The following is a 26,304-nucleotide window of genomic DNA, read 5'->3' as shown; positions in this document are numbered from 1 at the left end:
TGATTTACAGTATGTTTATAGGCACAGACAGAAGTAATCACAGGGTTAGGAGAACATCTCTTGGTGAATTCCTCAAGTGTCAAAAGTGCTTAGTTCTGCATTTTCCTCTTCCTAAGAATGTGGGGGAGATAGGCACACATATCTCTGTAATTTCTGTATTTCCAGTACACAAACCTATAAAATCTACAGCCTATCTGGCTTCAGCTATGTATAAACATATCCTCTGACTAGAATTCTATGACTTTAAAAAAATTTTGCCTTTGCCACTGAAAATAAAATAAAATAAAAAGCGGGCAATACATCTTTCCATATCTAAACAAATGAATATGAAAGGAAGTACACTCATGGTCTTGGTGCTAGATGTAACGTTTTAAACTTTTCATTGTTTGGAATTTCCTGTTTCAGATCCTGAAAGTAAAACTTCTATGACTGATTTTTGTCCTTTCCCAGCAAGTATTCATTGTCCAAGTCTTTTAAATGGAATGTGAGATGAATAAGTCCCCATTTATTCATTTCCTTTGTGTCCACCAGAATTTGGGATACTGTGGGATACAATGACTTCTCTGCCTCCAGAATTCCTGTTTAATATTCCTTAGCAACAGAATTCTGGATTTTTGCCACTTTTGGTAGCCATGCAACTTCACTGTCATTGCCTACTCTTTTCCACCCAAAAATCTGTGTGAAGCAGGGAAGTGTTGCAATTCAGGGATATTGGTGGTAAATTAAAATAAAAACAGGTCAGCATTTAGTACTTCTGAGAATTTTTTATTCTGGAGTTCAGAGCATAGAGATAGAGCACAAAATGAGTGCCAGGCCTTGCATGCCTTGGACCATTGCCCAAATAACCTTTTTTGTCCTTCCTGTCAGTAAGTGAATGATGATTTTTAATAAATGAAATGATTCCTGCATCTTGCAGCCAGTCCCTGTCACATTAGCACTGTGATTCTCAGGAGTTACTCACACCATCCACGCAGCTGCTGTAAATGCTCCAACATCCTACAGCAGGGAGGGAGGCCGTGTTTAGACAGTGCTCAAAATAAGAGCTGCTCAATAATTTTCGCTTGAAGATTTTTTTGCTTGTTTGTTTAAAAAAAGATGTTCTTACAAGTGCTATTTCTTGCAGAAGACATTCACCTTTAGTTATTTTAGCAAAAAAGGCTGAAGAAAAAAAAAATCATTTTTCTTCTTTTATCTTCTAGAACAGTTCCTGAAAACAAATCAGTTACAAAACTTAAGTCCAAATTGTGCACACCTAACAATACTTCTAGCAATATCTCTATCTCTTTTGCAAGCTCTTTTGTCTGTGATATGAGCAGTTATGCAGCGGCTAAAGTGTACTGCAGGGAACTGGCCCTCCTCTGTGAACCACTCTTGCAGTCAGCACATCTGCTTGGGATCCACCCCTGAGCCAGCTCCTGCCCAGCAATTACCAGGTAATGATCTATTCCACATCATCATTTTTCACTCAAAGCCTGGTATACTGTGATTGTTACATACTGTAGGTTAGAGCATGGATTTAATTATTCAGGTATGTCTATTTTACACATCCAGCAATTGCCTCCAAAATAAAGCATATGCTTTTGTCCTTGGCATTTCCTCAGTGCTCACTTGACATCTCAGTTTTATCTATTCCTGGCTTGTTACTTGCCTGCAAGGTAACCTTGAAAAAGTCTCTTCATTTGTCCATATATGTATACTGTTTCTTCTGTTTCTGTCCTCAAACACTCCAAAACAAACATTAACCAGGAAAGGCAGAAGGTGATTTTTATCTGTCTGTTATAATTCTAGCAGTAAAATTATACTTTAATTTTATTAGGGAAAAATAATATAAGCAATAAGTAGTAAATAAGTGGCATGGCCTGAGTTATAAATGTTGAGGTCCTGCTCTCTGCTTATTTTACTACTTCAGGCTGCTTTTGAATAGATTCTCAATTATTCTCCCAAAATAGACTATACAAACACAATGTACAAATCTAAGAGTAAAAAAAAAAAAAGAGTATACACTGATGCAATATAAAAATAAGGATATCTTCACAATTATAGATAGTATCTCAAATGTCTATGCACTTTATTCAGCATATAGACACTAAGAAAATCTAGCTTAAATTATTTTTCTATGGAAATACAAAAGCTGCTCTGGAAATGATGGTGGCAACGTTGGAGTATCATAGTTTGCACCAGATGGGTCCCAGGAAAGCTCACAGAAGAGAAGAAAGAACACTGTACACAAGTTTTTCAGAATCTATTGAATCAATACAAGGCTAAAGGTGGCAGTTTCCTGAATTGCATCAAGTGGTATAACCACTTAGAGCAGAAGTCAAAATGGCAGTCCATGGATGGCGAGATGTGAATTCCCCATCAAATAAAGATTTCAAGACACAGACATCAATGGGTAAAATGATGTGTGCTGTCTTTTGGGATAAAAGAGAGATGATCCTTCTGGATTTTCTGGAAAATGGACAAACTATCAACTCTGACTGCTACATCGCATTGTTGACTAAGCTGAAAGTTCAGATCTCCAGAGTCAGGTCAGAGAAGACAACCTTTCTCTTGCAGCATGATAAGGTCAGGTCCCATACCAGTTTGAAGATAGTGAAGCACAGTGCCAATCTTGGCTGGATTGTCCTACTGCACTCACTGCATTGTCCAGATTTGACACCTTCTGACTTTCATCTGTCATTTTCCTAGCAATGGCGCTATCATAGCAGCTGTGAAACAGTGGGTCACCTCCACTGGGTGCAGATTTTGACAAGCGTGGCGTGCAGGCTCTTGTTCATCACTGGTGAAAGTGTATAGCTGATGGTTATGAATGTGTTGAAAAATAGTATTTTGTAGCTGATGATTTGCTCTATCAAGTAGTGTTGTGCTCTTTGTGTCTGGTGTAGATTCCATGTAAATCAACAGGAGGCATTACTTTTGGAACAACATATATAGTTATGTATCTAGAAATTCTTAGCTAATAACATTTTGGGAAAAAAAAAAAACAAAAAAAACTGAAGTGAGGGATCATTTTCATTCTGTTACAGTAAGAGCTTCAGGCTTTCAAATGGATAAACACTCTGCAATTTGAGCTGTGTGAGTCATGTTTAACAAGGCAGAAGTGTGCAGAGAATTAGCTGTCTATAATGCATGGGTTTCCCTAGCCTCGCTGAACTAACTTGAGAAAGACAAAGCAGTCATGAAATGCAAAGATTCAGGATACAACATGTTCCTCTCTGTCCCAGAATTGAAAACATTCTTGAAATCATCACATGGAGAAGGCTGTCATGGAAAAAAGGAGTCTTTCACTCACAGTACAAATGGGGCACTAGAGTCCTTCACAGGGATAATGGACCAGGATTAGGCCCTGAGACAGCTCTGCAATCAGACTGAAGGCTGAGACTGCAAATCATTGCATCTGTGAGCCGTAGTTACATACAGATTTCTCTGAAGGCAACAGTTGGTTTGAAAGACAATGAAATTAAAGAGATTACTCACCTGTGTAAAACCCACATCCAAGTAAAGGAAAGAAACAGCACTGCATGTAATAGAGAAGCAGTCCCATCCAACTATTCCTGCCTCTTACAAAATCAAGCTTCACGTTTAGTTTTACCTCTTTGTTCCCTGCATTTCATCCTTGATCCTGAACTTTCCTCAACTCCTATTTTTCTTCTATTAATCTGTCACTGAAATGCCCTGTGACTGTCACCTTTGTTTAAATTCTCATGTATATCACTCTTCTCTGACCTTGACTTCTGCAGTTCCTTTTTCTGTGATGTTCCCAAACTCCAGTATGCAGCACCTGTGCAATTATGCTGCCTTACTTCCAGAACATCCAGAAAGCTCAGCTTTTTTTAGTCTTAAATAATTACAGATATCTCTGTATCAGTTCCAATTTACCTGTCCCACTATAAATCCATTGCCCAGTTTAGAATTTCCACCTATTTCTTGTGACCCATTCCTTCTTTATCTATTTCTTTCTTCTTTAAAAAATGGAAAGTCGCTATTGTTTAGAAAATCCAGTTCCATTTGGAATGGCTTTTCTGTCTACTGCCATCTCACTTAAATTTTAGCCAATTTTTAATCTCCTTATTTATTTATTTATTTATTTATTTGAAGTCAGGGAGGTAGTATCCATCTGCTATTATTTTGGCCCAGAAATGACTCTGAAATAGAAAAAAAATAAAAACAAAAACAAACAAACAAACAAAAAAAACCATCATATTTAATTCTTGGGGTTTTTTTTGTTGTGTTTTGTTTTTCTGCAATTCTGAGTTTATTATATATATATATACATATAGAGTGGCTTATTCTATCATGTGCTTTAAAAAGGACACATATGAAGTCGTTGATATAAATTGAAATTGCTCTGTATCTCTACTTCTGGAAGTCCTTGTGTTATCTTTGGCTATATGATACATCTTAATCACAGAATCATGGCTGAATACTAAATATTTGTATATGTAAGCCCCAAAGACAACTAAATTTCTTTTTTTTCCTTTTAACTAGGCATGCTATTAATTAATGCATACCTAAATGATTAAAACCATTTTTCAAATAATGAACAATACATAGGCAGACGAGTTAATTGATTGATTGGTGTATGAGCAGGGTCCTAATGGATTAGCATTTGCATGTTAACATAGATCCAATCTCTCTTAATGAGTTGCTTGCCACATTTTGTCTTCTTTTAAGTAGCAGTGAGCATGATAAAACAAATAAACCCACTGGACTGCTCCCTCTCAAGGGACAAAGAGACAAATTTTAAACAGCCTCTCTCCAGCACTGATTTATAGAAACACTTTGTGCAGCAGTGTACAGATCCCTGTGTATCCTGGTGCACAGGGCCAATCACACTGTGTTGCAGGTTCCTTCTGAAAAGGGGCATCATGCAAATCCTAGAATTTACAGACACTGCTTGTAAGATGCTTATAAGATGACTTTTCCTGAAGTGATCTGGAATTTGCCTCAGCTGGTTTTGCTGCACAAGACAGTGGGATGTCACTGACCAGCTCCATCAGTGGTTTTCTGCTGCCATCAGTAACGGGGCTGTGCATGTCTGTCTGACATAGGCTTCCTCAAGGAACATTTCAAGTAAGTAGAAAGTAATTTTTAATCACTGGGCTCACTGAAAAGGATTTCAAATTTTCTAGCATCCTCAGTATGCAAGGGCTAGGTATGGACAGTGCCATGAAGACAAAAGTGTTTGATGCATTTTCCAACAGGAGCGTGTCCACTATAGCAGGGAAAACCTATTTTCCTCTCCAAAGTGGGGTTGGTTCCTGCTTATTCAAGCGTAACTAGTAAACAAAACATTTTCACATTTTGGGGTATAAAAAGCTTCTGTTGCTGTCACCAGGTAGAGCTGTGTGAATTTGTTTGTAGTATCATGCAACACTGCAGGGAAAAACAATCTCCTTAACACCGTACACACACAGCAGTAACCAGGACTTCTCGTAGCTAAGTTAACTGCCAGTCCAAGGGGCTTCTGAGAGCCAACTCAATATCGCAGTATGGAACTACACTGCTGCACCATATACCAAATGCTCTTAAGCCAGCTCAGAGATCTGTAACACACCGCTGGTCTGAGCTGTGTAGACATGCCCTTTGAGTTCTTGGCCCACGGCCTTCAGTAGAGACAACTGGCAGAGATGTATTTCAGCCGCTTCCCTGTTTACACAGGATGAGGATCTGTGTTTTGGCCACGGAGCACAGCTCTGCCTTCTGCTCAGCTGGCTGGCTGTGAAGGCAGCCATTGCTGGGTTTTGAACTTGGCATGCAGGGTCAGGCAGAGCGACACTTCAAAGCTGCCAGGCTGTCTGAGGTTTCTAGGAAATCCATGTGACCTTCTGCTACCTGACACTTCCTTGCATTGTTTTACTAACCTCCCACAGCTTCCAAGGTGAACATTTGCTGTGGATGCATGGAAAGACTCATGCAGGCCCTAAGCCAACAGGTGCAATATCAGCAAAAGGCAATCTGAGCACCCAAGTGCTGGGGGAAGCAGTGAGGAGCCAGCAGCTCGGGTGGGATGCAGTCTTCAGGGTGAACTGCCTTATGATGAAGTAGCTGCAGATTTTGAACGACTTCTGTATTCAGCAATGAGGAAATTGTGCTGCTGCTTGGATTGATGTCATTCATTAGATAAGAAAGGTATTCTCATCCAAGGCATACTGTTTAAAGCATCTTTTAGAAAATGTCATCATTTGTGTACCCTATACCAAATGCATTTTAGTCTCTCTTTGAACAATACAGGTAAGTAATTCATATAGGGATTTTTTTTACTCAAATATATTGTTTCAAATTTGTTGTCCTAAGATTAGCATTTAAGCATTATTTGCTTATTTATCTTAATGCAGAACCTTTTCTTCCCTGTACAGAGGCTTAATTTCAGACTCCATCAGCCTCTCCTAATCATTTCAGTTCTAGAAGAAATGGGAATAAAAATCTCAGGAAAAAAAAAAATTTAATAATGCTTGTAATACAAACTATAATCACAAGACTTGCACTCATGATTAATGGAAACCATCAAGAAATTTTAGAAATGCAGGCTAAAGCATTTTGTTACTGTAATAGCATCTGTAAATATCTGTCACATTTTCATGGAAGAAGCATTCCAGGCATGTGCAGTTTTCTAACTATCACCTGTCTATCTGGGCATGATAAATGCAACAACAAAAAGAAACCATACAAAAGCATTGACACTGATATGAGTTTTCCATTGACTTCTATCAAACAAGAAACAAATTCAGTGCAGGGGCTTAGAGATCGTGTTTCTTCCTGGATCTTCCTCTCCCTCCAGCCTCCCCCATGCCTACATTACATCTGTGTATAGTCAGGTCTTTAGTGGGGAGAGTAAAAACTTTTTTTTTTTTTTTCCTACACTGTGTTATCTCAATATCCTTTGCTCATGCCAAGTCACAGCTTAGGAGTGCCAGCTGCTTTTCTCTATGTCTATCTCACAAAGGTTATGTTTTTCAGTTCCAAGAGGAAAGACATATCGTTCCCAAACAATTGAAGAGATTTTTATCTGAACACAAATAAACATAAACCATCCATAGAGAACATGGAAAATGTTTTTCTCCAGACCTGAAGTTCCTGCAAACAGCTGGAGACTGAAGGGCCATTCTTCAATGCCCACTTCTGGAGCTAAGTTCAGATGGTGGGAAAGCACATCTGAGGACTGCAGGGAGTGCATGGCCAGCAGAATACAATCCATCCTTCTGTTTCTGCTAGTACTGGGACAGGTTGAGAAGGGATGATAAGGCATGAGAATGCTCTCCTGCCACTACCTATCCATCCCAAAAGTTCCCAGATGAGCTGGATGCAAGGGAGGTGTAGGTATTTGCAGGTTTGGAGCTGTTGGTGGGAAGGTAGAGAGTCATGCATGTTAATGGAAATCAGCTGTTCAACCTCACTAAAGTAAATAGCACAGACTCAGAGCATCACCTTAACCCAGGTGTCTGATGATATTCCTTTCTACTCTCAAACCCTTCCTCAAGCCAAGTTTAAATCTTTCTGGTACAATCCTCAACTCACAACTTAATTCTTTGCCTCTCTATTTGTGAAATCTTACTTTTTATAATGTCATTTCCCTTCTCTTAGCACTTTTTATTACACAAAAAAGGCCCCAGGCCTGCCTTGGATCACTGTTCTCAGATACGTTTCTGTGTTGTTTCCTCACAGACGTTTAAATGATGCTACTCCCTGCTGTGTGGTCCATTAGACACAAGAAGGGTATGTGCAGTTTTGCCAGTGTGACTTCTCTCCAGTGGCAATTAGATTTTAATTGCATTCTGTATATAGAGAGATTCAGTAACACAAACTATGTAGCCATAAACAAGCAAAGTTTAGCTAAATTTAATTTTATATTCACTCTGAGGCACTCCAGACCAGAATATACTAAATGCTTAGGAAACCTCTGATAAACAAATTTAATGCAAGTGTACAAGTTTATATCTTATCCTCTAATTAGAAATCTAATTTTACAGCCAGGTCTTTGGGTCATACTATGTACCATTTCTTTTCTGTGAAATGTCCAGAACTTTTGTAGGTGGAGTGCCTAAACCTTCTAAGTAACAAACTGCTTCTCCAGTGTGTTCACTGACAAGATAGGGCTGTAGACAGCACAACCACCTAATGTCCCATCGCAGCCCTGCAGATAGGAAATATGAAGTATTAAACAAGAGTAAGAAGCTGCCAAAACAATTGTCATCAAATAATTATTTCTTGCGGGGAAGACTTACAGCTGTGTAACTGCAGTGATTTATATAGTGATACGCTTACTGAAATGCTCTAGCAATGTATCCTTTAGTCTGACAGCCTTTATTTTAGAGGGGATATTTTGCTGTCCTTTTATGTACCACATTACAGGCTATTCTATCTGACTGATATTCTCTGTGTTCTGGCATTATCATGCTGTCAGCTCCCAAGACAGGGACTCATCATTTCACAATGCTCATAGTTTCAAAACTCCACTTTTTTAGGAGAAACAACGAGGACAAACTGACTAAGATAAGCTGGCACTTTGTTCCTCTGTTGATGGTCATAATCTATTCTATATGTAAGGAACAATTAGACAATACAGCTTATTTTCCACTATATTTTCTGCCCAGTAAAATATAATATAAGCCATAAGAAAAAAAGTGTCAAAGACAGAACTAAGGTAAAAGAGGCAGAATGGTCTTTTATAAAGCTGAGTGCAGCTTTAAATGTAAACACTGTTTACTTTGGGATGCGAATGCTCATAGAAGTGAAAGGTGTGATTTGGCTCCTGTGGATCTATGGAGCTTTCTATGACTGGCGGTGCTCTCTGGGGTAATTTATAAACTAATATTCCCTGCTGTGAGAACTATGGCAGGCTTGAACAGAGAATAGCTCCAATTTTCATTCTAACACGGCTGGCTTGCATCCAGAAACTGCAGAAGGAATTTGACACAAAAATGAGATTAAAGGGAAATTCTTGCATGTATAGTGTTTGTGACACTTTGCAAAAAAAAACAAACCAAAACAAAAAACACCACCACCAACAAAAAAAGCCCCACATTTTGAGCAGAGATGTATAAAGACACTATATAGTTGATAAGTAAAATGCATTATATGTATTAGCAAAGTGGAATTGTTTAGATTACAGCCACAAAGAATTTGTACGATGTACCAAAAAAAAAACCAAAAAACAGGATAATAAAATTATATGAATGAGAAGAACAGTTTGTTAAACCACAGCACTAAGTGGATCCTGAAAGCTATGTGGATTCCCTTCTTAAATATTGGATTTTTTTTTTTAATCTAGGTCAAAGGTTTCACAAGCTGCATGAATCAACAGATATAGCTGGGCTGAAGTTGTATACTGAAGCTTTTTGGAACTTCTAAAAATAGAGCAACTGTTTAAACAAGATACAGTAGCGTTACTGGCTGCCTAGACACCATTCTATTTTAATAAGCATCAGGGATGCTTTGGGGCATATCAAAAATAAATGGCACTAAGTAGGTAGGAAGCCAAGATTCTGTGACTTCCAATAGAACTGCAATGCAAATAAACTCCAGTGAGGTCTTTCTCAACCTCTCCAGGTTATCTGTGCACCATTGTTTCCAGTCAACCATTTATAAACTCGGATTTGCTCATTATCCTTGTCTTGACAGTAGACTCCAGTTGCTAATGCTTTATGCAATGTCAGACTTCAACAAGTGATAAACTAACTAAACTTACCCATTTCAGCTTCTCAAAAGAAATGCAATAGGTTTTCTTTGAAAGGTTTAATTTTCTTCTATTGGTTTTACCTGTGCATGGTTCCATTGACTTCAATGGAGTTGAATACCATTTACTCTAGTGTATGTGACGAAAGCAAATTAGAACCAAGAGACTGAAACTGCAGACTAAACAAATAAATAACCTTCCAAAATCCTGATCAGGTTGGATTTCAAAATAAATCTTTGTGAATGAGGGAAAAAGAAATTACATCAGGCACTTTTCCTGTCTTCCACACTTCAAGTCTAGTTCTTCGCTTCACACTGGAAATAAAAATCTTTTTAAAAAAAATTTACTCTTTCCAACAACACAAATATATTGAGCCATATATATATAATTGTTATAATTCCATATGAATTAATAGAATTTTCATATTATTTAAATTCTTTGTAATTGTTTTAATTCTCAACTTCTTTTTAGAATGTGCAATAGAGTAATTATATCTACATTACAGTAACCACATGAAACGCTTAATTTATATATAGATGCACGTGAAAGAGATTTTACACAGTAATGCATTAAAAATAACAGAGAAGACATAAATTCAAGAGGAAATCTTTCAGTAAAAGTGAAGAGAGAGAGAGAAATTCAGAACCCCTTATACGATCACAATAACATTGATTTGTTTTTATCTGGGAGACTGTGACTTGGCAGCTCTATAGAGAAAACAGTTAAACACACGGACAGAGCTTCTTTGAGGAACATTTTGTTTCTAGTTATGTACATGAAAGATATTTTATGAGAAGAAAGTTGCTGTAGTCACAGCCTAGCAAACAAAACTTACTAATTAACTACAGTCTGCACCACTTGCACTTAGCTACGTGCACTGGCTGACAACACAGCATTCAGTGCTGGTTTGCAAACAGATTTCAATATTCAGTGCACAGCTTCTGGGAAAGAGGCCATCTTTCTTCATGCTGTAGTTTAGGGATGTAACATTTATTAGTGACTTATGTTTATTTCTGCTGTCTTTGTGATGACAGGAGAGTTAGCAGCATTTTGAGTTCTCTAAATATATGTATAGGAATGTGGAAGGGAAAGGAATAAGAGGAGGGAGGCAGCAGGGGAGGAATGTGAAGTGATGCCTGTGCAATGTTGGTTAGCAGTACAGCTGTCTGGAAAAACAAACTCTATTTTTTTGTGGAAAATGCAAAGGTTTTATAATCTCTTTATGATCTATATTGGAATGAAAATGAACTCTATTGATAGAGTTCACCAAAATTAATAGAAGAAAAGTTTATCACTTTCTTAATATTTAATAACGAACCTCAATCTCTCATTTTTATTTCTCCCTTCTTTTGCCACTTGGACTTTCCCGTTCTGCAAGGCTCAACATCTTGAGCATCTACTGATCCAGCTTACCTTCCCTGACACCTCTCCAGAATTCCTTCATTCCAGAATAAATTGTAGCTTTCCTTTTTAAAGCTTTATATATGTATGTATGTATTTATTTACGTATTGATCCCTTAGCCTGAGGAAGAGATGTATTTAATTTGAGTAGGAAATGGTGAAAGCTTTTGTCAGGCTGCTTATCATGAACTTTCAGAGATAACAGGTATTAGCCTAATGTTGCATTCTGCATCAAGAGTTCATGTACAGAATGGTGATTCCTCATAAAAATACTTTATTTTTTTCTCCGAAAACATTGCTCCTCAAGCAATTTCCTGATTAATCCTTAAAACCTAGAAAAGCAACTTGAACTTGATAGAAAGCAACAAATTCTTATATAGGAAAGCAAAGAAAGAAAGAATAAACCTAAGTTAGATAGAGTAAAGCTGAAGTACATGCACTTCTTTAGAAATATGACCTTATTTCTGGATGAATAATATTCATCCCAAGGGATTGCCATAGGTTAAATCTCTGGACCAGTGAATAGAAATAATTTATAGACTTATAGTAGTGCATTTACTAGTTACGATCAAGTTTTCAGAACTTTTCCATGTTTGACCTAAAGTCATCAAGTTGCAGCTTCAACTTCATGAAATTCATTGTGATTCCTCTTTATGTGTATACCCTCTCCTGCACGCATGCTCCAGCTGTTTTATAGTAGCCATGACTGAATTCATACATTCTAATAAAATTTGTGGAGTATGCTACGATGCTACAGTGTACTTCCAGTGATAAATGAAGTGATGCTTGCAGTGTATAAACTTCAAGATGATATGCTATGTCTCTGTAAATGTTAGGTGTTGTTATATGTTCTTCTAGGCCATGAAGAGAATTTCTGCTCTTGAATCTCCAATATAATTTGACTCTAATTTCCTTTACAGAAAGATTAAGCCAGAGGAACCTCCTATCTCCACCTCCTAACACCTCTCAGAAATATTTGATGTATGAGTTAATTTATTCTATCTCATAATTAGTCATTTTCTCTCACATTGTAAAAATGTACAATGTCACTTACATTGCCCGTGTTCATTTTCCCATCAATATAGTAAGTGACATTTCCTATAATTAAGTAGAAATATTACATTAAACAATTAAGATGTACATAGAAGAGAGAAGTGAAACAGAACCTATTTGCTGTGAGCATACCAGTGCTTACCAAAATTTTAACCTCTGTAATTCACACTGGAAATTGCACAATGAGGAAAACAAATACACATAAATGGCACTGCCATTTTGTCTTGGGAATTTTGTCTGCCCATTTTGAATCACCTCTAAAAGACCCCATAATTTTGCATAATTAGCATAAATACAGTAAGACAACATTATTATGTATGCTGTCCCTGCACTTACAGCACAAGAAGTATTGTGTTACTTCTGCCTTGTGTCACTGTCATCATGATTTCAACAAGGTCATCATACTTCCATGTTGTACTTAAAATGATGGTAATAAAGATGAAAGACACCCAGAATGTGGAAGACCTGACCCACTCTAGAAAGATCCTTGATTTGAAAGTACCATACAAATTTTAATCTTGAAAAAGAAAATTGTACAATCAATGAAAAGTCATGAAAAGTCAAAGGGTGGTTAAAGGGCCACTGAAGCTGAAAAATTCTGTAATGAAAAGAAGTAGCCATCAGGGGATTTGTTATGATCGATTGATTAATTAATGAATTAACTAAAGATTAGATACCTTTTCGCCTTTTTTTTTTTTTGCTTTATCATTTTTTTAACAAAAATTGAAGAAATTTCTCAGTCTATTGAGCAAATACTTGGTAGTTGAAAGCTACCGATACTATATATTAAATGTCAAATTCATGCTTGTTAAAGGATTTTAGACAGATACATAGAAGTACTGTTGCTGTCGTGCTTGGTTAGATCTACATAAGAAAAGATTTTGGCTCTTTTTAACCACTAATATGGAAAGTGGTCTTCACCAGATAGCTGAGGAGGAGGTAGAAGATCCTTCTATCACGTAGGTGTGATGTAAACTGTCCCTTTGCAGATAATATCTGCTTTTGAATGGTAGCATTAGAGCAGAAGGCTTAATGGTTATTTCAATAAGCATTATTACATTGCTTGCTTACCATTTGTTGCTACTCTAGGTACCACAGTTATCTATGGAAATATTCCATCTCACTTGGATTTCTCCTTGCGTAATTGGTCTCATTTCCCCTGAGAATTATTTCTATCACCTAATTATACGTTGCAGAAAAAAAATCCTTATAATGGCTTCCAAATTGCCTTTCATTTTCCTTTTTGTTATACTACTTATCAGAGAAGAGGGACATTCTCATTCTACAATTTAAGTTAAATTTTGAACTTTTGATACATTAGCTCATATTCCTCTCCTTTCTCTTTCAAATTCTTTCATCATTTAAATCTCTCTTCTTGTGATGTTTTTTCTTATTTATGTTCATTCTCATCATCTTTCTCAAAAAATGCTCACCATATGATAAACTAATACGGGTCTTGATTCTTCAAGATTCTGACTGTAGTTCAAAAGATATCAAATTTAAAGAATACAAATATTCCCTATGCTCTTTGTGGAACTTTTTGTGTAATTAAATAAATGTTTGAAGACAATGTTTAGGATGTCACCAGATATATGATTGGGCCTACAACCAAAAAAAACAAATGCCGTTTTTATTAGTCGCCTTAAAAAGACAATCTGCACAGCTTTGATTTCAACCGCATACTCACATATTTAAAAATAAGCCCGCTGTTAAGCCTTTGCTTCTTTAGATAAATATCTGCATATGTTTGTTCCAGGAAGACCACACAGACATATCCTATGACAATAATCTGCATGGAAAAAAAGTGATGCCATTAAAAAAAAGTAAAAAGCCAACTGAATTATGAAATGAAATTACAGCGAAAAACAATGACAATAAATACATCTAACCACACACACAACCACACACACACACACACACACACACACAAAAAAAAGCATCATTAATAAAGCTAAGTGGAGAAAAATTTTGCTTGTCACTTTCATTTATAACTTAAATTTTATACTTTAGCCTTACATATTAGCTCAGTGCACTTCACATCTCTCAGGCAACTCCCCTCTGGCCCCAGCAATCATGACTTACTCTGGTTTCAAAAAGTGGTGAACTGGGTAAATTGAAACTGATTTTCAAGGATGAAATAATGGCCTAATTCAAGACTGTAGTATTTTTAAAGGAAAGGCAGTTGAGATAGAGAGATGGCAAGGAATTAATGATATGGAGGTTAAAACTACAAGTCCTCATGGATGTGGGAGACAAACTGAGAGAAACTTATGGGGAGTACTTAAACTGTCCTGAGATTAATCATTCGTGAGTCTGCACATGCCACTGATAATGGCTACAAATAGCACTGCTCTTGACCTTCTCAGTGATCCAGAGAAAAGCCCGTTCTATGTTCTAGCTTTAACAGATCATTCAAGAGACTTGCCAAATTCAAAGAAATGGATGAAAAATTAGGTACAAACATCACTTAAAACCATCACTTGGTTCCATGAAAAAAAAAAAAAAAAAGGAAAAAATTGTGGTGAATTATCCCATAATCAGTTATGCAGCACTAGAGGCTGCTCTATCAGTGGTGTTAGTGAAGAAGAATCTCAGTAATGGCTGTTTTGCATCTTATCCTGTACATTTTAGTATATAGCTCATTCAAACACCAAATCAGGGGAGATATACTGAGACTAAGTATAACAAGTCCTTCAGGTATTAACTGAATCTAAAGATATTTGAGGAAGAGGAAGGGAAGAGAGGAAGACAAAATGCCTATCATTACCAGCTTGAAGAGGAAGCAAAAACTCACTTGTAAGCTTCAAAGTAAACTGACATCAATAGATGCAAAAACATTTAATAAGATTCATGTTAATCTTCCCAAGATCTTCATTCTGACCATTATAAAAATTAATCATTACTACCAACTCTTTTCATTCATCTGAAAGAATATGGCACATCTGTTAGAACCAGGCATTGGTTTTAGTGTGATAAGTGAGTGATCAGTGAATTACATCTTTTATTATTTCACTGCACTTATTTTGTAGCTCTTTGCTTTTATGTGAGGGCAGCTTATGAACACCCTGTTGTAAACTGCAGTCATTTACAGTTTATTCCCTGATACGTTTCATACTGAAGTTGAGAACTCTGTTTCAGTAGATGAAATTCAATCTAAGAAGGGAAGAAGTCTAGAAATAAAAGTGAAAAGAAAAATTGCAGGAAGAAATTCACAACAGCTGCAGACAAAAGACATGGTAAAGATTCTGAGGAGTCTTGCATCTACTGTCCAAGGCAGTGTTCGGAAATGTTGCTCATAGAGCTGAATAGAATCATTACAGTTAGAAAAGACCTCTAAGATCATCGTGATTTTGGGATTCAGCACTGGTACCACATAACATCTATTTCATTTATCCAGTAGCAAAAGAATCTTCACAAAATATTCCAAAGCAAAGATCATGTAAGAATCTGTGCAATTCACAAATCCGTAAACAGTGCTAGCAGTACTACTTTATTTGAAATTTCTGTATGCACATATGCTGTAGCTAAATTCAGTTGCAGCTGTAATTGTTTCCAGATTCCTAGTGGTTCCCAGTATCATTGCTTCAATTTGCTCCCAGCCTTCTATATTAAAGCTCTGACTACAGTATGCGAGGCTTTCTTGGATTGAGAAAGATTAACAAAGGCAGGCTGGGGATCAAAAGGAAATATTCATTACAGAAGTAAATAAATGCACTTCTCACCTTTACCACCTGAACCTATCTAGATTATAAGAAGCTGGATTTAGATCTTTTGGTAGGAAGAGCTACTGTTTGCCACATCTACTAATTGATTTCATTTTTGCAGTTAAGCTTCACATACAATTTAAAATTGTCTCTTACAACCCAATCATAGACAATAGGCATTCCCTTGCTTATTGCCTGGCATAACTGGTATCTTCAAGGACTATCAGGCTATAAGGAAATAATCCGTCATATTATGTAAGTATATACTGAGGCTCGTCCTTCTACCATAAAATATGCATCTAGATAAACATAAATCTAATCTTAAATCTTTTTAGTAAATATTTACATGTACTTTTTTATTTACCTAAGGAGAGCTGTGTATTAATCTTGAAGACACAAATCTGACTATGAAAAAAATTAATAATTCAGTTACTGAAGGATACTTTTATTTGAGATTACTATTAACTTCAATGGGTGTATTCTGAACCATTAGCAAGCTGCATGAAAATTAGATATTCGAATAAATCTGAATTTGATTGACTTTGAACTTCTTTGAAAAAAATTTTCTGATTGAAACCTCATTATTTGGAATACATTATATAGCAATATATCCATTAGTAGGTTTTGTATCTTTAAAAGTTGGAATTTTGTGATCTGTAGGATTAAACACTTAATAGTGATTCCCCATTTTAGCCTCTTTATCTAACAAATAATTTGTCAGATAGATACAAAATCTGTTTTCTGGCATTACACGTTATTGATTTTTAGCTAATTTTCAGTGAACTACCATTCTATGCACTGAAGAGAAAAACGTTCCCCTTTTCACTCTGTTTTTCTTATCATTAATCAAGACCAGTAGTAATTGTGTTTGTTTCTTCATAATGGACAAAGAGGTCTGAGCTACAGAGTAACTGATCCAAAACAATCTTCAAAATGAGTTCTCCAGGCCACCTGCAGTTCTTTAATTTTCTTGATATAATGGACTGTGATAGAAGCTCTGCTCTAGTTAAAGCAGAACCGAGCATTTCTGTATCAAAAAGCAACTCAGTGGAATGTCACCCACCCATGAATGACTGGCTGAGATGATGTTTTCGGTTGTCACAGATTTATGGACCAAGGTATCACTGTTGCGCTGTGTTGATGCTCCTGTACTAACTTCCAACAAACACATTTCCGAATGATCTTTGCTGTCATTATAGACATGTAGCTGAAGGCAAGAATCACAGGAAATAATCACAGGGGAACTATTAAGAAAGAGAAAGAAAGGAGAAAGAATTATCAAGCCTGAACACAATATAAAACATTAACTCCATAGAACATTGTTTTGGTCCTAGATTCAGTCCATATACCTGTCAGTTTAAAAAAACAGTTTGAAAACTGGACAAAATATTTTATTTTCAAACTATCTGAAATGTCTCTCTTAAGGATTATTCTGTGTCCAGTTCACTGACAATTCATCTGGACTTTCCATCGGCAATAACATCTTCTTAGATCACCTCACATTCTCTTATGTTCATTGTATGAGCTAATTTAATATTGATTGAATATTTATTTAATATTTTCTTTCATTATTTCAACCCATCCTTTCTGTTTTCTGAATTTTTATTTTTTATTCTCATGAGTCCTCAATCCCCTTCTAGCAAATACTCACCATCTCACATAACAAAGAGGTCTCAGAAAGCTTTCCTGTGCTGGCAAATTACTTGCATCGTGGCTTACATCATTTTCATCAGTGCCTGTCTCTCTTGACCATTCCAGCATCCACATAGGCATTTTGCTCCAGCTGTGCAAAATATATATTGTCCTTTCTTCCACTCTGGCAAGTAGTCTGGAACAGCCAAATGGCCTATTCATGGGCCTATATAATTTGCAAATTAGTATCACATCATATCCTTGCAGATTGTTCTCATCATCTCTGTTGTTTGCCTGTACTTTTTGTGATAAGACTCATTAGATTTCTACAGTTCAGGATGCAGAGTCCAGTTTCCCAGGGTTAATGGAGTCAATAGATATCTAATAAACATAGTCAGCAGAGCACAGGATGCCACACCTCTTTTCCTGAAACAAACATCAAAAATATGTTAGAGATAATACATTCTGAAAATGTTTCTGCCTCTCCGCTGACTTTAAAAGGAACTCATCCACTCACTCAGCTGCAGACTTTTATTATGCTGAATACTAAGTCACGTGATTTGTGTTCCCCCCTTAATGACCACATCTTTGTTTCCATCAGAGGTCAGCAAAGAAAAGAGTAAATATGACCATATAAACAATAAATTGTAAAGATCTCTAATCAAAATACTGACTATGAAATAATCTTCTCAGAGAAGCAATGAAAAACTAATAGTAATATTAAGTGCTAGCCAGGAAAAGATATATTTCTGAGATTAAAAACATTTGCCATTGCAAATGCTTCACATAAAGCAGTTTCTTGCTACTGTCTAAACAGAAATTAACAAAGTAGTTGAAACCCTCAAGTCTTCCATAAACAAGTAATTTCCAAGTTTCTATTCCATATCTTTATATAACCAACAGGGTATTTATGCTGACATTATTGCGTAATGCAACTGAAGTAGTGTAAGGAAAAAAAGAAAGGAAACTGAAACTATGATACTAAAAGCTGGCTTTACATTTTTCTGAAAGCTTTTGTTAGATTGGCAATAATTATTTTTAATTGGAAAACAAAGTATTTTTTATTTATTTTCTCTCCAGGCAGTTAAACATGAACACTATTAGGATGAATCTTCTGTCTTATGAGCAGTGCAGTAATTTCTCTGGCTGAAAGCCCTTCAGTTTCTTAAGACTAGTTTCCTACTTCGGATCTTAAAAGAAAAAAGGTTTTAAATCAGTCTCAATGATAATCGAAGAAAACAATGTAGACGATGTCCTTAGTTTTAAAACTCGTACTTCTAAAAAAAAAAAGTTTTCCCTCCCCGGACTGAAATGACACAAGTACTCATTTTACTTTAAATCTTTTCCTGGAAGAGTTTATTCCCATGCCCCAAAGACTACTAATCGTGATGGTCATTTCAGTTCAGTGAAAGTAGTTAAGCAATACGCAGGAGAAATATGTTCTTATTTATAGCAAAACCGAAATAGTAACCACACCAGTAATCCAGTAATATTCCAGTAGTACTTATTCCTCACAGTCTTTTAGTTACAGCTTGAATGAGAAGAAAGACTGCACTATGTTTTCATTGCTGCAATTAAACATGCATCCATCTATAAGAAATTAACAAACAAAAGTTATTGAATTTTTTAGCTTATGGTCTCAAAATCATGCAATATTATTTCTACAAATGGCACTATTCTAGCACTGCAAAAAAAAATCCCTAAAACTGCTGTCCGGTTCTGTTGCAAGAAAAATATAACGTTTTTGCTTGAAATTTAACAGTCATATGGCATTGGAGGTAAGGGTCATCGATGTGCAGCCAAAATAAACAAGGAATGAGCCGTCCTCTAGAAATAATCCTCACTGGAGAAGACAAAAATGTGTAGGTTAAGAGATCAGAAGAACAACACTTTTTAGATGTTACTACAGTCTTTTCTGAAATGCTGATAGCAGTGGAGTAAGCAAAGAGCTATCTCAGAAACACAATAAACTGTTACATGGACATGGAAAGTGAAATGAAAACAAAGCATAACAGAAGAGAAGCAATTACTGAAATCACTGAGAAAAATCTTGATAAAATGCAATACTCACCTAAAACAAATTATTCTCAGTAACTTTTGACCTCATATTAAGGTTCTTCTTTCTATGTAATACTCTTACAGAAATTCATAGACATTACAGCAGCTAATAGAAGTAAATTCTGGAAGCTCTTTTATATTACAGCCATTAAAGGATTAATCACATCCAGTCAATGACTATGTGGTTGTGTATTCCCATGAAGCAGCGGCACATCTTTAAGAAACAGTAATGTTGATACCTGATCTGCCTTTCTGAGAGCTCATCTTTGCTACTTGGCCTTTCATAAATTAATAGTGGGTAAATTAGAAAACACAGTGGTGTCTCTAACAAAGACAAGGTGGACTAAAGATATAGACTGAAGTACTCATATGGTTCAGTCTGGTTTCATTTATTCAGTAGACTAAGGCACACAAACTCATATCCCCTGAACTGAAAACACAACTGTGGCAGGCTCAAAAGCAGCATAGTATGGCACTGTGCCTGACTTTCTGCTCTTAAGAGCAGAAGGAGATAATCTAAATAATTTATGGCAACATCAGAAATATTTTCTTTGGCCAAAGTGTATAAAAAAGGATTCATGAAAATAAGGATCAGAATCAAAATCACTTTCTATATATATATGTAAAATGCTACTGATCTCCAAAATAAATAGAGATTTTTAATGACCTATCAAATTTAATTCCCTTTGATTTAAATAATAACCAGAAGACTCCTACCAAAATGCTCAAACATCCTCATGTACCATTAGCAGTACAATTAAATCACAGCAGCATTACACATCTCATAAAGAGGTCAGTCAACCTACAAAATTACTTTTTTATCCTTTCATTCCCTAAAAAGCTTCCACTGAGCTCCTGTCCATCTAATTTCCATAGCCATCTTTGGGATCCTCTGAGCAACTGTGATGAAACCATGGAGGACTGACAGCACTGACAGAAACCCTGCTCATTATAGCAAAAGTATTTGTCAATGCAAGTTCATGAAGAGGCACAGAGTTGTAAGGCTTTTTAGACAAGTCAGATAAGGGAGAAAGAACTGACTTTGCAGCTATTTAAGTACTCTCCTGTACTTTGACTTACTTTGGAAAGAGCAAAGTCCTGCTCATTGCACATAATTTGTTATTTTCCTCCCAGTTCTCAAGAACACCAGGCAAACAATGCTACCCCTGAATCATATTTATCAGAAAAAGGGATTACTTCTCTCCTGGAGAACCAGGGCAAAACAAACAGAATTGTGAGTCACAGCTCTTCCTCCAGTCTGTTCTGAGGTTTCTCACTGCTGGTCCAACGCGAAGTCTATAGAACATTTGCTCTACAGTTGTAAGCAGGCAAGATCACTTCTTTGTCGTGCCTTTTACACAGCCAGTGGACAACTTCCAGGCAACAGACTTCTATGGAGCACTCCATCTGCTAACGCAGCTTCACTCTTGCCCCACTGACACAATCTCAGAAGGATCTATAAATAACCAAAAGAATTCACTCAGTGCTGAAATAAACACAAGGGGACAGATTATATTGGTGTAACTGAAACAAGGAATGTGTTTGTGCCGATGGCATTCATCTTACAATCAGATTGCAGCATTGGGCAGATGTCTGTAACACACTGACCTAGAATACCAAGGAGAGGCAGAAGTCAGCTACTGTGTGATCTGCACTTACAATTGGTAATTACAAAAACAAATATGTATTCTTTAGCACACAGCAAGGTTAATACTGACTTCTGATCCGTTCTCTGAAAATCACAAGCAACTTTCAATTGTGAAGGTTTCTTTATTTTCTTACACTTGGACTCATCCACTCTGAAGACCACACAGATAAAGCATTGCATCAATCTTCAGCACTGGCCATCTGTCTGCTCAGCCTCTCCAGTACTGCCTGCATCATCATTTTGATAAAGAAGATCCAGGAAGAGTGGCTGAGCACCCCTGAATAAAATAATAAATGCTTCACATTCCCTCTGTTCAAACAATGCCTGCAGCCATAGAGTGGGTGACATTACTGAGAACAACAACATCTATTCAAATTTGTAAAGCAAGCATGCTTCCTCCAACACAACAACTACACTGAATGAGCTGTTAGCTTAGCTCACTTCTACGCTTTGATGTATACAGTTAGAAAAAGTCAAGCATACCAGTAGTCCTAGACTTGAGGACTTAGCTCAAGAAATGTTTTCAATTTCACACAGAAAACAACCAAAAAATTGACAGCTTATTTTATTTACTTAGCTTTTTCTGATTGGAAGAAATGACAGCAAGCATTAATTCATCTTACAATTACAAGGACATCTGCAGAGAGCTCTGAATGTCTAAGAATCATCTCCATTAGTCCACAAAACGTACTCTTATTCTTTGTCATATTCACAGTTAACATCACACAACACTTAATTCTATGGAAGATGTCACCTAACATGGATACATCATGTGCACTTTTCTAAAAGATCAGGGCATGCGACACTTATCTCACTATATTTAAGCCTGCAGCTGAGGTTGAAGTCACTTAAAATAATTTTGTCAAGTAAATCAGTCATTGAAATGATGCTGGCTGTGACAGAATTCTGGTGTGACAGAACAACTCACAAAGAATAAGTGAGCAAGAAAATGCTTTTCAACTACCCAGAAGTTACTATCTTAAATGGAGAAAAGGATGGAAGCAAGAAAAAAAAAGCAGACCTTAGCTGATTCAGACCAAACTTGCTTTGGGAAGGAAGATGCTTTTTTGGATAGCACATTTAGATTGTATTCTTCACTGAAGCTAAAAAGTATCATTGCTGCAATAGGTAGCAATAGGATCACAACATCTAAAATTTTTTTTTTTCCCTGTAAACTACAAAGAATTTGCAACCAAATGTTGCCATTGGATATGCAATATTTCCAGGCCAATTTCTGTCAAGTGAGCACAGCAACTTCACAAAAATACAAAGATATAAACATACATATGCTATCCTGTTTAAGCACTCCTTAAGAATTTCTTCAAAATTTTCCTAATCTCTAATCAGCTATGGAATAATAGTTTACAGTACTTAGGAACATTCAATAAAAAATATTTATGATTATATTGTAAAAAATATTTATGATTATATTGTGATATAGGTACTTTTTGCATGTGCCAATCAACAATGACCTCATATTAAATACGATTTGGTAATATTTTGAGCTGATTTTTACTGTTCACTTTTGGAATTGGGACAAATATAATAATATCTGTTATTTTAATTAAGATGGTAGAGACAGCATTCTTATTCTCTGAAGAAGCTACAGCTCTACTAGTGATTTCAGAATCCTAGGAATATGTCTAAGCATCCTCTACTGGATGAGATACTTTGGAAACAGCCTGTATCATTTCCCGCATTTCCATATATTTTCAAAGGTTTGACTTTTTACTTTTTCTTTTTTTTTTTTTTTTTTCCCATGCATAATGGGCCATTCACCAATTGAACACAATTATTTCAAAGTATTCTGATTATTCCATATTATAGATTATATGAGAATCAACTTCCAGATGTCTGGTATTTGACCAGTAATGAAAGCGCATTACTGTGTCAATTAGAAATCTGCTGAGGTCTGTTGCAAAGTTTGCACTGATAACATTTGGTTTTCTGCAGCTAAAGATCTTTTAGAGAACAAGAGGAAAATTAGTGCCACATAGGAGAACCAAATTATTTTATACAGTATGACAAAAGCTGAACATCACAGTAATACCAGACTCAGCTTTCCAAGATAGACATAGGCAATGCTTACACTAGAACAAATCATTAAAACACCACATGAACTGCTCATGCATTTACACTAAATAGATGGAAAACAATGGCTTCAAGCACTTATACATACAGATCATTAAAATCTAAACAGCTGTAATATCTGTATTTGAAGAAGACAAAAGTAGTAGTTTTGAATGGTATCTGTGTTATTTTTATTGAGCATATTGCAGAGAGCGTTCAGCACGCCTGCAGATATGTAAGTAATCATTACCTACACACAGAAGGTCAAGAACCATCTAAACCACAGGAGTTCGTACAATCCAAATGTTTTAGCTATTAAATGGCTGATGATGTCATTACAAAGCATCTTATCAAGTGAGTCAGTTGAGCAGGAAATCAAGAATTTTTCAACTTAATCCCTGAGCAAGAGCTGACCTGCTCAGAAGTCCTATATAATAAACTGGTAAACTGTGCTGTAAAATGAAAAGAAAAACTAAATGCTTGTTTTTTTTCTGTTAATATCTTCTTTAGGAAACATCTGCTAGCCATTCTGCTGCTTCTTCTCTTTTTTTTTTTTTTTAATATTTCTTTTATTACTATTGTTTATTTGCATTGCTATTGATTATGGAATTGAAGGTTTAGATAATCTCTTAGCCTTTAAAACTAGCTTGTCTGGGTTTACTTGAGGTCACCTAAGCAATGAAGAAACCAACTGTTTGTTGGAATGTAAACAGGGGAAATGATTTTTCCCCAGGTGGCAGAGTTGTGAGCTGGTTATAGGGACAGAACAGAACGGTGCTTTTTTTTGGAATGTTTTACCCCTTCTGCAATGATACCATCACAGGTATACAGTCCTGAGCTGAAAACACAGTATGAGAGATCAACGCAAGTCTCACTGTTACAAAGCTGACATTTTATTAACAAGTGTTACATTGGTGAGTTATATACTCCCAGCTTTACTCTGGAATTTAAAAGGTCAATGCAGACACCAAATAAGGCTTCAAACTTTTAAGACCTGCTGTGAAGGACAGCTGGCATGGCATGCAGAACCCTGCCACAGGGTGATAAAAGAATGAAGTGAATATTTTAGCAGTGAGCTGTCACTAATTAACACAAAATTTATTTACTTGAAAGATAAACATATTTGGAAATAGTAAATGCTCAAGAAGGAATGTTTGGCCATCAGTTGTGCAAGTGTTAGTTAAGTAGGAAACACGTGGGACGTGCCTTGGCAAGCATCTGAAGCATCGAGCCTGAGTATCTCCAGACTCAGGGACGTGAAGTTGTTGAATCAGATGATTTCACACCAACTGCATTAAATCTGCTGGTTACAGTGCAATGACCTCTGGTTTACACTCTTTTAAAACAAGAACAGAGCAGCGCTTTCTGAGTATAACACCTAACACTCATGCTCCTCTGCAACACTGCAGCCTTGTATCATTGACCTGCAGGTGCTATGAAATGTCTGCACTCAAAAAACAGCAATAACAGGGATTTTTAATCCAGTGGATAACAAATACAAGGTTTTCCTCCTACAGTTGACAGCACTGACAGTACTGCTTTGTCCTTCCAGAAGGGGCAGGGCATGCCTGCTCTGAAGAGATGTTTAACCAAAAGAAATCTTTCCTGTTCAACGACATTTCATATTTGTACTTTGCTCACTGAGATTTTTAATACCTGAAACTCTGTGAGTTCTGTATTTTTTCTCTCATATGAATGCAAAATAAAGCAGGACTGAGGCTTTTTCCACTAATACAAACTAATCTTACAAGTTTTCTACCCACTCTATTGGAACACGAAAAAGGCTGCTAAAAAACTAAAGGCCATGGAAAATCCAGCACAGACAAGGGGGAGCACAGAAATACAAATAATTAGTCATTCATATTTGAAAGTGCTTCTTTGAGAATAATTATAGAGCTTCAAATATGATCCAGGGAATTCCTCTTGAAACAAGTTCAAGATGGCCATGTTGCCCTGATGTTAAGTGAAAAGTGTCTTCTCTCCCCCCTTAGTATGAAATAAATTTGAACCCTATGGTAACATAGGGACAACTTACTGTGGACTGTTTCAGGAAGATTACAATTTATGCCAGCAAATTGCAAGCCATGTGTGCAGCCACAAAGACCATTGCGTGTGGCCACCACACCAACCCATATTTTCTACCCAGAAACTAGCACAATGCTTTAATAGACACTGTTCGTGTGCAGTGGCCATAACTCAGTAAAAATGCCTTCAAGAACTGCCATCCCAGGACGCACACACAGCATCAAGTCTACCCAAGCTACTTAGTAAGAAGTTAAATTGTCGGACAATTGGGCCACACAGTAAGAAGCTATCTGCCAGCATACATCATTCACACTTGCAAATTACCAAAGCCTTGCAGGCAGTGAAGACAATCACTTTAAACTGTCTTGACGTGCTGCCTAGCCAGTCTTCAGAGGAAGTGGGAAGCAGATACACAGGGACTCCAGGAAAGGCATCTGAGCCAGTGAAGGACACATGGAGCTTATCAAGGTGCTGACTGAATGGCTTCTACTGTTCACTGAGAATCCATATGTTTTTGCCATATGTTAAATAATTAACGTAATCTCAGCATGACGTAATGTATTCTTAATATATCCTTTTTTATTCTGACTCCTGTTTCAGTTTACACAATTAAATGAAAGCCAAGAAATGAATGCGAGCCTTTCCATATGGCATCATGCTTTGTTCACAAGTGAGAACATATATGAGAACTGTATACTAGAAAGTCTACCAGTAAGGTTACTTCAGTTCTTTGAGCCACTAGATTCAACTGGAATCTATGTGGTGCAAAGCCATTGTAAATGGAGGTAAACTCAAAACACTGTAACAGTACCTCAGATGGTCTACAATTCTGGGACCATTTAGTGAAGCTTTTGGATGCTTAGAGACCATTCAACAGAGAAAATCCACTGGCACACATCAGTGCTCTACAGCTGCCCCTCCACTGGTAGCCCTGTGAAAGAGAATACAAAAAAAAATTAATGTCACCTTAAGATATCCTGTAACAATAAAATTCAGTGGCCACAAATTCTCCTAGACAATATATCACCCTTTTGAGT

General features: G+C 36.6%; 1 protein-coding gene across 1 annotated transcript; it reads right to left on the bottom strand.

Annotated features, from left to right (window-relative positions):
- Positions 1–759: 759 nt before the first annotated feature.
- Positions 760–26,182, bottom strand: LOC104911381 (uncharacterized). The gene is made up of 5 exons (XM_010712494.4): positions 26,079–26,182; positions 17,486–20,980; positions 16,898–17,078; positions 13,818–13,919; positions 760–8,134 (listed from the first exon to the last, which is right to left on the bottom strand). Exons 2-5 carry the CDS (start codon positions 17,686–17,688, stop codon positions 8,051–8,053), a joined length of 570 nt encoding a protein of 189 aa, XP_010710796.1. The 5' UTR covers positions 17,689–20,980; positions 26,079–26,182; the 3' UTR covers positions 760–8,050.
- Between the last annotated feature and the right edge of the window lie 122 nt (positions 26,183–26,304).

The sequence above is a fragment of the Meleagris gallopavo genome, chromosome 6, assembly GCF_905368555.1.
Source record: "Meleagris gallopavo chromosome 6, MGAL_WU_HG_1.1, whole genome shotgun sequence".
Classification (NCBI taxonomy): Eukaryota; Metazoa; Chordata; class Aves; order Galliformes; family Phasianidae; genus Meleagris; species Meleagris gallopavo.
The sequence above is the reverse complement of the archived record's forward strand: the minus strand, read 5'-3'. Positions and strand labels throughout refer to the sequence as shown.